Raw genomic sequence first — 14238 nt, forward strand, 5'->3', positions numbered from 1 at the left:
GTGTTGCTTCTCTGAGTCCTGCTACCAAAGTCACCAAGGCGAGGAGCAGGAGCAGGTTGTAATGTCAAGTTAGAATATAGCATTTACTTAGCCAAAAGCACGATATTATATATATATATATATATATATATATATGCACTATAATATATATATATATATATATTATATAAAGCACTACTATTATTTATTTATATATATATATATATATATATATATATATATATATATATATATATATATATATATATATACATACATACATTTTAATTCATATATATATATATATATATATATATATATATATATATATATATATATATATATATATATATATATATATATATAATATGTAAATTGTACTTGCTCCAATGTAATGTCAGAATTTGTTAGAATACAGCATTGACTTGTCGAAAGCACAATATTTTATATATATATATTTATTACTACAACAATGCACCCCCAAGTCAAAGACCATATTATCTCTGCATGGGCTTTAAAGAGGGATTCCACCTACAAAAAAAATATTAAAAGCCAGCAGCTATAAATACTACAGCTGCTGACTTTTAATAAATGGACACTCACCTGTCCCAGGTTCCAGCGATCCCGGCAACCGAGGCCGATCGATCGCTCGGCTCTCGTCTGCTGCTGCCGCCACCATTCTAGGTGAGGGAATCAGGAAGTGAAGCGAATCAGCTTCACTTCCCAGTTCCCTACTGCGCAATAGGAATTCTACGCGCTGTCTCTGAGACCCGTGTGTGTCCCAGCAGACAGCGCGCAGGGACAGGAAATGGCGTAGACTCCCACGGGAGTCTATGCCCCGAAGTGGGTGTAAATACCTGTCTTTGACAGGTATCTCCACCCCCCTCCCCCCTGAAAGGTGCCAATTGTGACACCGGAGGGGGGGAGGGTTCCGATCAGCGGAGGTTCCACTTTAGGGTGGAACCCCGCTTTAAGTCATATTATGAATTCTTGGAGGGGCTTCTTCATTCATGGCAAAGTGCTTCTTTTCTCAAATTAATAATAGTTCATGTATCATGTACAGTTTTATTTTCCCACATTGTAAAAATAACTTGTCATCTGCTTTACTGAGGTTTTGGTTTGCCTGGATCAATAGGATTAAAATAGTTCCACCATACTGAAGGTTGGTTCTCTTATTCTCTTTGGACTTTAGTAGCTTTTGATGGCACAGTGGCTTTGTTTGATGGGCACAGTGGCAGCAATTGATGGGCACAGTGGCAGCGTTTGATGGGCACAGTGGCTGCGTTTGATGGGCACAGTGGCTGCGTTTGATGGGCACAGTGGCTGCGTTTGATGGGCACAGTGGCTGCGTTTGATGGGCACAGTGGCTGCGTTTGATGGCACCGTGGCTGCGTTTGATGGCACCGTGGCTACAATTGATGGCACAGTGGCTGCAATTGATGGCACAGTTTGCTTGCACCCCCCCAAAAATTTTGAGCACCAGCCACCACTTGTTGAATGACAGGCTGAGGGCATGTACATTTCAGTTGAATGCCATTTAATGAGACAGGCTGTCGTTCAAACTGGAGGGCTTATTTTATTTTTTATTTTAATTATTTATCTTGCTGCTTATCTTGCTCATTCTGCTTTCAAAATTAACGCCAGGCAAACATCTATTCACACACATATGTGAAATGTTTACTCTACCAAAAGATTTATAATTCTGTGCAGATATTTTTGTCATTCATATTCCTCTGCCAGACAGTACACCCAGAATGGTTTACCAGTACCACCTTCTCTATTACAGTTAAGTAATACAGCAGTGTTACCCTCTCCATAAACCTGCTGACGATGAAGAAGCATTAGACTGTTAAGTTATCAATTATGCTCATTCTGTTGTTATCATGGCTGCACAGTCTCTGACCGTCTCCTGTATCATTGTCCACACAATCTCTGACCATTTCCTGTATCATTGTCTGCACAGTCTTTGACCATCTCCTGTATCATGGCCAGACAGTCTGACCATCCCCTGTATCATTGTCCGCACAGTCTCTGACCGTCTCCTGTATCATTGTCCGCACAGTCTCTGACCGTCTCCTGGAGCATTGTCCGCACAGTCTCTGACCATCTCCTGGAGCATTGTCCGCACAGTCTCTGACCATCTCCTGGAGCATTGTCTGCACAGTCTCTGACTGTCTCCTGTATCATTAGAATAATTGGTTAGAGAAATTTATAGAAACTGTAAATTCATAGTTCATAGGATTTAAGTTAATATATGCACATTTATACAGTTCATTTTTATCATTTTTATAATATTTTTCCCATTATGGGCGTGAATGGGGCCTCATGTCTAAGTTTTGCCTAAGGCCTCACAAAGTCTAGAGCCGCCTCTGTGTATGGAATACAAAAGGGATCAGTGTGGTAACTTACTTGCAATAATACTTCCTAGTACATTCCAGCTAAGGATAAATAAAGCTCACCAGGGACCCAAAAAAGTTCCTAAGTAATAAGTTTATTGCCACAATAAGTAAAATCGCATAAAGACAGAGAAAAAATCCAGATAACTCACATGTGAACCTGTTGCCAAACTCTGGAACGTGCAGCAACATCAAGCCAAGGCCAGAATCTCCACCCAACGCGTTTAATCAAATATGATGTTATTAAGTGGTCGGGCCCCTTGATAGTGTCCTATTGGACAAAACACATCAGGGATTTTTGTTTTGTTTTCATGCAATTTTATTTATTGTGACAATAGACCTATTACACTATGAAGTATCATTGCAAGCGAGGTACCACAATGATCCATGTTGGACTCCATACATACCCAGGCGTAAATGCTGCTGTAATGCAAGCCTGTTGTTTGGGTGAGTTTTAAATCCAGTTGTCATTGGTGATTGGTCACTTGAGTACTGTTTTGATTTGAAAATGTAATGTCATTCTACTAATGTATAGCCAGCATAAAGTGACACTAAAGTCTGATCTAGAAAAAAATATCTATTCAATATTCACTTCTGTTGCTCTCAGTCTATTCTACAAATTCTTTTATTTGCTGCTGTGATCTGACTGCGTAGTAGAGGGTGGCTAAGTTTGGGCTCTATGGTTCCACTGTATGTTTGAACCTAGCCATCTTCGCTTGTTGGTGCCTAAGACGGACTATGGACTTTAAACTATTGGATGTGTAGTGTGCATAGAGTGTACATGATCACAACTAACATATACTGCTTCTAAACAACAGGAAGTAAGGCAGAGAAGGTGAGATTCAGACACTCACAAGGGACAAAATTTAATGAAATAGTTTACAGGGCCATTAAGTAATGAATGTTTTTGGATTATGAAATAATGCGTTACCATTTCCTTAACCACTTGCTGCTACAACTGAAGTATCCATCTCTTCAGGAGCCGGTCATGTTTTACGATAATGGTGGTCTCTGCAGCCGATTCACCGCAAGATCACCGTTATCGGCGGCAGGAGAGGGCCCCCCCTTCCCGCCGCTCTCCTGCGCCCTTCGCCACTTACCAGAGCCGTCAGCAGCTGCGGAGGCGATCAGCACCAGTCCGTGGGCCGGGTATGGAGACGAGTGAGGTGAAGATGGCCCCCCCTCTACATACCATAGCAGGGTGGAAGCAACGTCATAAACGTCACTTCCGCCCATACATCTTAAAGGGCCATTTTTTCAATGTAATTATTTCAAATGACAATTTTTTTTTTTACTGCATTTTAGTCCAGATATGAGATCTGAGGACTTTTTGACCCCAGATCTCATATTTAAGAGGACCCATCATGCTTTTTTTATTACAAGGGATGTTTACATTCCTTGTAATAGGAATAAAAGTGACACATTTTTTTTCTAAAACAGTGAAAAAATAAATAAAATCAAGTCAAATAAATAAGATTTATTTTTTTAAAGTGCCCCGTCCTGACGAGCTTGTGCACAAAAGTGAACGCATATGTGAGTAGCGTCCGATTATGAAAACGGTAGTAAAACCACACTTGTGAAGTATCGCCGCAATTGTTAGAGCGAGAGCAATAATTCTAGCCCAGACCTCCTCTAACTCAAAACATGCAACCTGTAGAATTTTTTAAACGTCGCCTATGGAGATTTTTAAGGGTAAAAGTTTGACGCCATTCTACAAGCGGGCACAATTTTGAAGCGTGACATGTTGGGTATCAACTTACTTTAGTTTACTTACATTTTCTTTCACAATATAAAAAAATTGGGCTAAATTTACTGTTGTCTTATTTTTTTATTCAAAAAGATGAGTTTTTTCTAAAAAAGTAAGACCGCTGCGCAAATATGGTGTGAAAAAAAAGTATTGAAATGACAGCCATTTTATTCTCTAGGGTGTTAAAAAAAAAAATATATATATATATATATATATATATATATATATATATATATATATATATATATATATATATATATATATATATATATATATATATATATATATAGTGTTTGGGGGTTCTAAGTAATTTTCTAGCAAACAAAAACTGTTTTAAACATGTAAACAGCAAAATCTAAAAACGAGGCTGGCCCTTAACTGATGTTAGGACAAACAAACTTTTGAGTGATGAGATACAGTAAGGACTGAGATTTTTAACCCTATCTGTAATTTTCATCTTCATACTGATGCTGTGAGTTCAAACAAGAGTTTGAATTAGTGAACCAATTGTTTCAATATTTAGGTTAAATCTAACAAAAATTAAGAAATGTATGATAAGAATACGAAAAGATGCTACTGTCAATCAGTACAATAAATTCTGCTTTTGCTAAAGTCAATTTAAATATCAAAACAAACTACTGATTGAGTATCATTATGCTGAAGGTGCTGCCATCTTGTACTTCATTCTGTGTACATATGCACCTATTTCCAGATACATCTGGGATTTCACATACGCAGCCATGACACACTTCCATGTTCCACGTAGATGGAGCATGTCAGTAATTTCTTTCTTCTGACTGATGGCAGGTGTAAAGTATCCCACTTCCTGAGCACCGTGTATATTTATAGGACAGACTTACGTTCTCAAGGTATTTACTTCCCGCACATGTTCTTGGCATTACTTACACTTCACAGCCTTCACATTGTATAAAGAGGCAGTTTAAAACAATACACTCAGTACTCGACCTCCTATTTACCAATGTATTTGTTCAAGAAAACAATACATTATGTACTAATTCTTCTATACCCAAACACTTTTAGAAGCGTGCTCCAAGAAGGAAATGACTAAAAGAGAGCAAGGACGTGTTACACTCACAATGGCACGTTCCTTCTACATTTACAACCTTATACTAAATGAAAATAAACAAGCTGACTTTTAGATGAGTATATATATATATATATATATATATATATATATATATATATATATATATATATATATATATATATATATATATATATATATATATATATTATATATATATATACACACATAATTTTTTTTTAATTTGTATATAAATATATATATAAAAAAATAAAATTATATGTGTATACCCATCACATTTCTGTAAATATTTTATTATTTTATTATATCCTTTCATGTGACAACACTGAAGAAATGGTGGTATTTGATCACCTCTGCGTTTTTTAGTTTTTTTTATAATCAAAAAAAGAGAGACAATTTTGAAAAAAGCACATTATTTTTACTTTTTGCTATAATAAATATCCCCAAAAAATATATAAAAAAAACATTTTTTTCTTCAGTTTAGGCCGATACATATTCTTCAACATATTTTTGGAAAAAAAATCGCAATAAGCGTTTATTGATTGGTTTGCGCAAAAGTTATAGTGTCTACAAAATAGGGGATAGCTTTATGGCATTTTTATTAATGTTTTTTTTTTTTACTAGTAATGTCGCCAGTCAGCGATTTTTATCGTGACTGCGACATTATGGCGGACACATCGGACAATTTTGACACATTTTTGGGACTATTGCCATTAATACAGCGATCAATGCTATAAAATTGCATTGATTACTGTAAAAATGTCACTGGCAGTAAAGGGGTTAACCACTAGGGGGCGGGGAGGGGTTACGTGTGTCCTGGGGCGTGTTTCTAATGATCTGGAGGGTGGGCTAGCAGTGACACTACACTGATCGCTGCTTTCGATGACAGGGAGCAGGCGATCAGTGTCCTGTCACTAGGCAGAACGGGGGAGATGATGTGTTTACATTGGCATCTCCCCGTTCTTCAGCTCCGTGACACGATTGCGGGTATCCCCACAGACATCGAGTGCGCGGGTCCCATGCAGTCTCATGCATTCACAAACAGTTCTGAGACCTGAGGCCCTATCTCTTTTTATCATGGTTTGTGTATTTCCTTCACATTGGACACTGTGATTGTGAGTAATATTCCTGTTTTTTGATATGTTATGCCATGTTTCGATATAATTCACTCTGCTAAGCAAATATACATATTTATACTTTGCATTGTATGTTTTATAACAATAAAATATAAACTCCCCTTTTTTCTTTATTAGACATATAACGGTTTGCTTCCATTGAACCCCTGAGGAAGGAAATGAATATGTTTACTCTACTCCCTTGCTTTGCCAAAACATTTTGGGATTTTTTGTGATCATATTATTTGCATGACCCCTACTTTGGAGTCTATTTGTGATCCAAGAATTTAGCAATGTAATATGTACTTATATCCCATTTAATGGTTTTAGGAATATTTATAATGTATAATATTGATATTTTGTAATAAAATGTATTGTTTTTTATGCATACTTTTGTTTTTTTTCTTCCCTTACTCATACTCCCACCCGTACAATCCCCTCAAGGGTGCTTTTTTTCCATATTGTTTCTCCATGGGATGTGGTGGGAGTCTTTTGGGAATTAACTCAAAGGCCGCGTACACACGAGAGGATTGTCCGTCCAACTTAGTTCGCTCGTGTGTGGGCTTCAGCGGACTTTTTCAGCGGACAGTCTGGCGGACTAAGTCTTTCGGAATTTCCGTAATATTGTCCGTCCAACTTTGGTTTCAGCGGACAGCCCGCTCGTGAGTAGGCTAGTTGGTCGGACTAAGTATGGCGCATGCTCAGAAAGGATTTACACGGCCGAAGGTTGCATTGCAGTGTATTGGACGTCGTATTTCTAGTCCCGTCGTACGTGCTGTACACGTCATTGCGCAAGCTTTCAGCGGACTGTCTGTTCATCGTGTGTGGTCAAGTCCGTTCATTCAAAAGTAGGACGGACTGTCTGTCGGATTGTCTGACGGACTTAGTTGGACGGACAATCCTCTCGTGTGTACGCGGCCATAGGCAATTTATCTTCATTTTCCTCTATTTTACAAATTGGGTCCAATTAGCCATTTTCCCTCCCCGTTGTTATGTGACTCATTAGTGTCTCAGGTGTGAAAGGGGATTAGGTGTTTTAAATTTCGTGTTATTGCTCTCACTCTCTCATACTGGTCACTGGAATTTCAACATGGCACCTCATGGCAAAGAACTTTCTGAGGATCTGAAAAAAATTATTGTTGCTCTACATAGATGTCAAGGTTTTGCCCGCATGGAAGGGGCGAATGCGCGTGCGCACGCGCGCCACTGGGCAACCAGGCTTTGGCGTGTGTGTGTGTGCCAGCGTGCATCCCAGGTGCACGCACGTGTGCGACGGCCGCATGCGCTTTAGCGCTGTTTGGCGCCAGTGGCCCTATTTGAGGAAGGCAGCTGCTCAACTTGCTCAGTGCTGTTTGTCTGCAGCTCTGTATCTGAACCTCTTGCAATCTGCCTGCTGTTTGTATCTCTGATCGACTGACCATGCTGACCTCTCCTGCCCTGACCCTGGCCTGCTTGAACTTTCTTGGTTTGAACCTCTGTTACAGAACCCCTGCCTGCCTGTACCTCGCTTCTGCCTGCTGAACATATCTGATTGCATTACTGTTGTGACCCGGCCTGCCTGACTATCCTTCTGTCGTTCAAGTGTGCTATATTTTGTTACTGCTGCTGTTGCTCCTGTGTCTGCTGATCACTGCCTGCTTATCCACCATCTGCCCTGCAGTTCCAGTATCCAGGAGGACCCAGCTGCTGCTTCCAGTCAGACACTCCTACCCCACTGCGCTCACTGGACCACAGTGTCTCCATTCCAGTGGCCCCTGAACCAGAGCTGTAAGAGAGGTCTTCTTCCGTCAAGTCAGGCTCACCACCAGGTACCTAACAATAGAGATGGCCTAGGCTATAAGAAGATTGCCAAGATCCTGAAACTGAGCTGCAGCACAGTGACCAAGACCATACAGCGGTTTAACAGGACAGGTTCCATTCAGAACAGGCCTCGCCATGGTCAACCAAAGAAGTTGAGTGCACATGCTCAACATCATATCCAGAGGTTGTCTTTGGGAAATAGACATAAGAGTGCTGCCAGCATTGCTGCAGAGGTCAAAGGGGAGGGGGGGTTACCCTGTCAGTGCTCAGACCATACACCGCACACCACATCAAATTGGTCTGCATGGCTGTCATCCCACAAGGAAGCCTCTTCTAAAGATGATGCACAAGAAAGCCTGCAAACAGTTTGCTGGATACAAGCAGACTAAGGACATGGATTACTGGAACCATGTCCTGTGGTCTGATGATAAGATAAAACTTTTTTGGTTCAGATGGTGTCAAGCGTGTATGAAGGCAACCAGGTGAGGAGTACAAAGACAAGTGTGTCTTGCCTACAGTCAAGCATGGTGGTGGGAGCGTCATGGTCTGGGGCTGCATGAGTGCTACCACCTCTGGGGAGCTACAGTTCATTGAGGGAACCATAAATGTCAACATGTACTGTGACATACTGAAGCAGAGCATGATCCCCTCCCTTCGGAGATTGGGCCACAGGGCAGTATTCCAACAGACCCCAAATACACCTCTAAGATGACCACTGCCTTGCTAAAGAAGCTGAGGGTAAAAGTGATGGGCTGGCCAAGCCCGTCTCCAGACCTATACCTGATTGAGCATATGTGAGGCATCCTCAAACGGAAGGTGGAGGAACGTAAGGTCTCTAACATCCACCAATAAATAAATGAATGAATAAATGTGTAGCCAATAAAAATTATAAAAGGAAAAGTGGCCTCAGTGTACCAAATGGTAAACCCAGCCTTGACCTAATCCAGCACCCCATAAAGAGTTATTTATTTAGGTTTAAGCAAGTTAAAGCATATATAGGGCTACAACTGATACCCCCCACCAAACAATTTGATGGTGGTCAGGCCTTGCTGTTGTTCACACAGGTTCTAAGGAATGCATTGAGAGGAGACAGGGTAGCACCACGTGTTTCCCTACAGCCAAAAATATATTTCTAAGGTGGCCTTGTGATATAACAGGTGGCAGGGAAGTGTTGAATACAAAAGAGCAATCTGCTAAATTTTTTGTTATTAGCAGCACTTCAACTTATTCCATTATTTTGGAAGACCGCTATCACCTTCCGATCTCTATGGGTTTCTACAGTGAATGACATTATGCGAATTGAGAAAATGCTAGCATTGGACAATGATACTTTTGAGAAATGTACCATCTTAAGGTATATTTGGATCCATTTTTCTACCTCAGATGACCTCAAAGAGATCCTATTCTCTGACAGTAGCACAGCAGCCACTTCATCTCAGTCCTCCACAAGGATGGGGTAGAGACACAATAAACAACCTATCAAGATTACCCCGATAATGATTTGATGCTAACCCGATAGTTGGTTTTAGACATGTGCGATTAGTTTTGTACGAATTTACCGTAAATTCATACATTCGGGAGGATCCGAAACACGAATTGCTATGCTTCCGCATTTTGTACGAAATACTAAATTTTGTTTACGAATTTCTGATCCAGATTCCGTGACTGGTGTTTTGTTGACCAATCAGAGGTTTTCTTCTGCTGTTGACTGAGGGTTGGGAACATTACCTTTTTTAATAAGGGAGTGGGAGCCTGGTACTGGTAGTCAATGGGAGATTTAGAATCGGACAAAATAAGAATGTTCGTTAATTCCGATTATTCGTTATGATGAAGTTAAAAACCCAGGAAGTCAGCACAGCACAGGGATGGTGGGAGCCCCTCATAATGAGCACAGCACAGGTATGGTGGGAGACCCTCATAATGAAAAATTCATCATAATGAACGTTCGTAATTGTTACAAACAGTTAATGATTGAAAATGTATATTTTGTATGAATCCAAACTGAATTTTGGACACGAATTACGAAATACAAATTAACGGCTAATACGAAATGGAACGGAACAAAACTAAACAAATTTATTGACGGCGCACATGTCTAGTCGGTTTTCAGTACCGCCTTCTGTTTGATAGCATCCTTTTTTAATTATTTTGGCCCTCGGGATTTGCTCATGCTCTTATCTCCTTTTTCTTTTACTTTTACTTTCCTTTTCTCACTATTGACCACTCGTTGGTTGTTCTTCTCTTCCAATTTTTTTTGTTCTATATATTTTGTTGTGCCACATCGCCCTCTGTTATTGTAGGCCTTGGCTTCAATTATTCAACCACCAATGGCGTATTCAATAACTGCTTAAGGACCGCCTCATGCCAATATATACATCAACAGAATGCCATGGCTGGGCACAATCACGTACCTGTGGCGCGCTCCTGACCCGGTCCTGAGCTCCGTGACCGCGGCCGTGGGACCAGTGGACCCGATCACCACTGGTGTCCCGCGATCGGGTCACAGGGCTAAAGAACGAGGAGAGGTCTGTGTAAACAAACCCCCCCCCCCCCCTGCTTCCTAGTGTGGCTGTCACCGATCGTCTATTCCCTTTTATAGGGAAAGACGATCAGTGATGTCATATGCCAGGCCACACCCCCCACAATAAAAAAAACACATAACGTCACACATAACCCCTACACTGCCCCCTAGTGGTTACCTCCTTCACTGCCAGTGCCATTTACACAAGAATCAGTGCATTTAAATAGCAGCTGTATAAATGACAATGGTCCCAAAAATGTGTCAAAAATGTCCAATGTGTCCGCCATAATGTCGCAGTCACAATAAAAATCGCTGATCGCCGTCATTACTAGTAAAAAAATAAATAAAACTATCCCCTATTTTGTAAACGCTATAACTTTTGCGCAAACCAATCAATAATCGCTAATTGCGATTTTTTTTACCAAACATATGTAGAAGAATACGTATCGGCCTAAACTGAGGAAAAAAAATGTTTTTTATATATTTTTGGGGATATTTATTATAGCAAAAAGTAAAACATTTTTTTTTTTCAAAATTGTCACTCTATTTTTGTTTATAGCGCAAAAAATAAAAAAGACGCAGAGGTGATCAAATACCTCCAAAAGAAAGGTCTATTTGTGGGAAAAAAAAGGACGCCAATTTTGTTTGGGAGCCACATCGCACGACTGCGCAATTGTTAGTTAAAGCAACGCAGTGCCGAATCACAAAAAGGGGCCTGGTCCTTTGGCTGCAAATTGGTCCGGGGCTTAAAGTGGTTGTAAACCCTTACAAACCACTTTGACCTACAGGTAAGCCTAGATTAAGGCTTACCTATACGGTTTAGGAGATATTTGCCCGAAGACAGGTACCGCTGTCTACGGCGCATGCGCCGTAGACAGCGGCGCGCAGGCGCACTGAGCGCGGCATTTCCAACAATGGAGCTGCCGCGCGTGTTGGCTCCCGTGCGCATGCGCGGGAGTGACATCATCGCGGCTTTGCCGAATGACAGCAGCGGAGCTGTGAGACCCCACCAAGAAGATGGATGCGCTGGACTACAGGGGACAGCGGTGACTTCGCTGGCTCCTGTGTCAGGTAAGTGGCACATAATGGGCTACTATGCGATGCATAGTAGTCCATTATGCTTTGCCTTTGCAGGGAATGAAAGAGAAAGTAAACTCATCAGGGTTTACTTCCTCTTTAAGTGGTTAAACTATTTGAGAAGCATATGTTCAAACTGGTAATTTTTCTGCCCTTAACAATGTAATGTGTTTATTATGATTTGGCCCCATGTTCATAGCCGTGTTCTTACATTGACGTGGCATTAGCTTTCTTTATATGTCTCTGTTATTTTATAAACTCAATAAAGATATATTTGCCTCTAAAATTCTTCCTTTAAGGTGAACCTGTTATTTTGCCCAGTATGGGGAAAGAACATGTTAACTTTAAAGACATTCCTGGTTACATATTCTGTAAAGCAAACGTAAGTGCACTAGTGCATTATTTGGACATTATACATCAATGGTTACAGTATAAACACAAAAGGAATGCAGCTGATATCAATACCTGGGCTTCTCCCATGTGTCCGCCTGTCCTCTCAAGCACTAGCGATATTGTGATGGTCACATTGGGGTTTGGAAGTGTTATCTGGCTTTGGTTAAGAAACCTCACAGCTCCAGTAGGGGAGTCACTTTTTGCTATTGTAACGAGTGTCAGGAGGTGTGCACCCAGAACAGCTCCTCCACTTGCTCCCACAAGGCGAATCTCAAACTGCTCTGCAAATTCACTAAAACAACAACAATAAATTGTACGGTGAGATGTACTAATGCTTATTGAAGCTTTTTGGTAATATTTTAAGGGTTAACAGTAAAATGAGTTGTCCAAAATGATCAGATTTCTTGGTTCATGTGCTCTGAAGATTAAAGGTAAAAACATGATTGGTTACAATGGGTGAGACTTAATGTGCATTCTGTTTCCTTTTCCTTTTCTCTTGTTTGGAAACACTAACCCCCTATACATCCTAGTATACAATCCCAAATATATAGAGGTTTCTTAAAAATTACAGTATAAAGTGCACTAAGCCATTGTATCCAACTAAAATTCATTTCTTTAATCATCTGGATACAGAAAAATGTTTAAAAAGCAACGTAGCCCCCCCCCCCAATCCATACCAGGCCCTTCGGGTCTGGTGTGGATTTTAAGGGGAACCCCACTCTAAAATAAAATGATTAAAAAACGGCATAGCATCCCCCCCCCCCAAATCCATACCAGACCCTTATCCAAGCATGCAGCCTGGCAGGTCAGGAAAGGGGGGGGTGAGCGAGCATCCCATTGACATAGGGGGGGGCAGGATCTGGGAGCCCCCTTAGTAAAGGGGGCTTCTAGATTCCAAAAAGCCGCCCACCCACAGACCCTGACAACCACAGCACATGGTTGTCAGGAAGAGGCCCTTGTCAACATGGGGACAAGGTGCTTTGGGGTAGGGTGGTACAGAGCCCCCCCCGACCCAAAGCACCCATCCCCCCATGTTGAGGGCATGTGCCTTGGTATGGGTCAGGAGGGGGGGCACTCTTTCACCCTCCCCCTTTCCTGACCTGCCAGGCTGCATGCTCGGATAAGGGTCTGGTATGGATTATGGGGGGACCCCACGCTGTTTTTTTTTTAAATGTTGGCTTTTTTTTTTTTTTAATGTTGGCATTTTTTTTTAAATGTTGGCATTTAAAAAAAAAATGTGGCGTTCTTATTAACATTTTCCTATTGCTGGGCAGTAGCTGGCATTCTTTTCTTTACATTCATCTGTCGGTGGGGAAGCCCACTTACAGACGAGGACTTATGGTTGTTAAGGACACAGGTGGCCAGCTTCCCGGGACGCTCCTTAAAGCGGAGGTCCACCCTAAAATGGACCTTCCGCTCATCGGATTCCTCCCCCCCTCCGGCGCCACAATTGGCACCTTTCAGGGGGGAGGGGGGTGCAGTTACCTGGATAATCCAGGTAACTGCACCCACTTCCGGGCTAGCTCTCTGCGGAAAGGGGCGTACATTACGCCCCTTTCCACAAGTGCCCGCCCCCTTCCGCAAGTGCCCCGCTGCCTGCTGGGAAACACACAGATCCCAGAGGCAGCGGGGACCGTCCTCATTGCGCAGCGCGGCTCGCGCATGCGCAGTAGGGAACCGGGAAATGAAGCCGAAAGGCTCCATTTCCTGATTCCCATACCCAAGATGGCGGCGGCAGCACTCGAGTGTCGATCTAGAGATCGGCTTCGGGTGCCGACATCGCGGGCGCGCTGGACAGGTAAGTGTCACTATTTTAAAAGTCAGCAGCTGCAGTATTTGTAGCTGCTGGCTTTAAAAAAAAAAAAAAAAACGCGGAGTCCCGGTGGACTCCCGCTTTAACAACCAGTTATTTCTTCACATAGAGTTCGAATCGGTTGATCGTTTTTCGACAGATCCGAATTCTAATCTTTCTGAAAAGTTGGAATTCGTTAGAAGACAAATAAACAAAATTAATTTTAACGGATTTCAATGAAATTCGTTACTACTCGTTACAATTTCATTCGGAAGATTCAGATACATCCGAATCGCTGAATAATCAAAATTTTGTCCGAATTTGTATTCGGCCCAAAACAAATTGCACATAT

At 41.5% G+C, this 14238-nt stretch overlaps 1 protein-coding gene across 2 annotated transcripts in view; it reads right to left on the minus strand.

The window, feature by feature from the left end:
- The window catches only part of ADGRV1 (adhesion G protein-coupled receptor V1), a 710193-nt gene that overhangs the window by 395905 nt on the left and 300050 nt on the right, over nt 1-14238 (minus strand). For both annotated transcript variants that reach the window (XM_077462401.1, XM_077462400.1), the window contains one exon: nt 12167-12386. In XM_077462401.1, the coding sequence (XP_077318527.1) occupies nt 12167-12386 (220 nt within the window). The remainder of the gene's footprint in view (nt 1-12166; nt 12387-14238) is intronic.

Source organism: Lithobates pipiens, unplaced genomic scaffold, assembly GCF_037356315.1.
Source record: "Lithobates pipiens isolate NorthernLeopardFrog02 unplaced genomic scaffold, aLitPip1_a1.2 Scaffold_3, whole genome shotgun sequence".
NCBI lineage: Eukaryota > Metazoa > Chordata > Amphibia > Anura > Ranidae > Lithobates > Lithobates pipiens.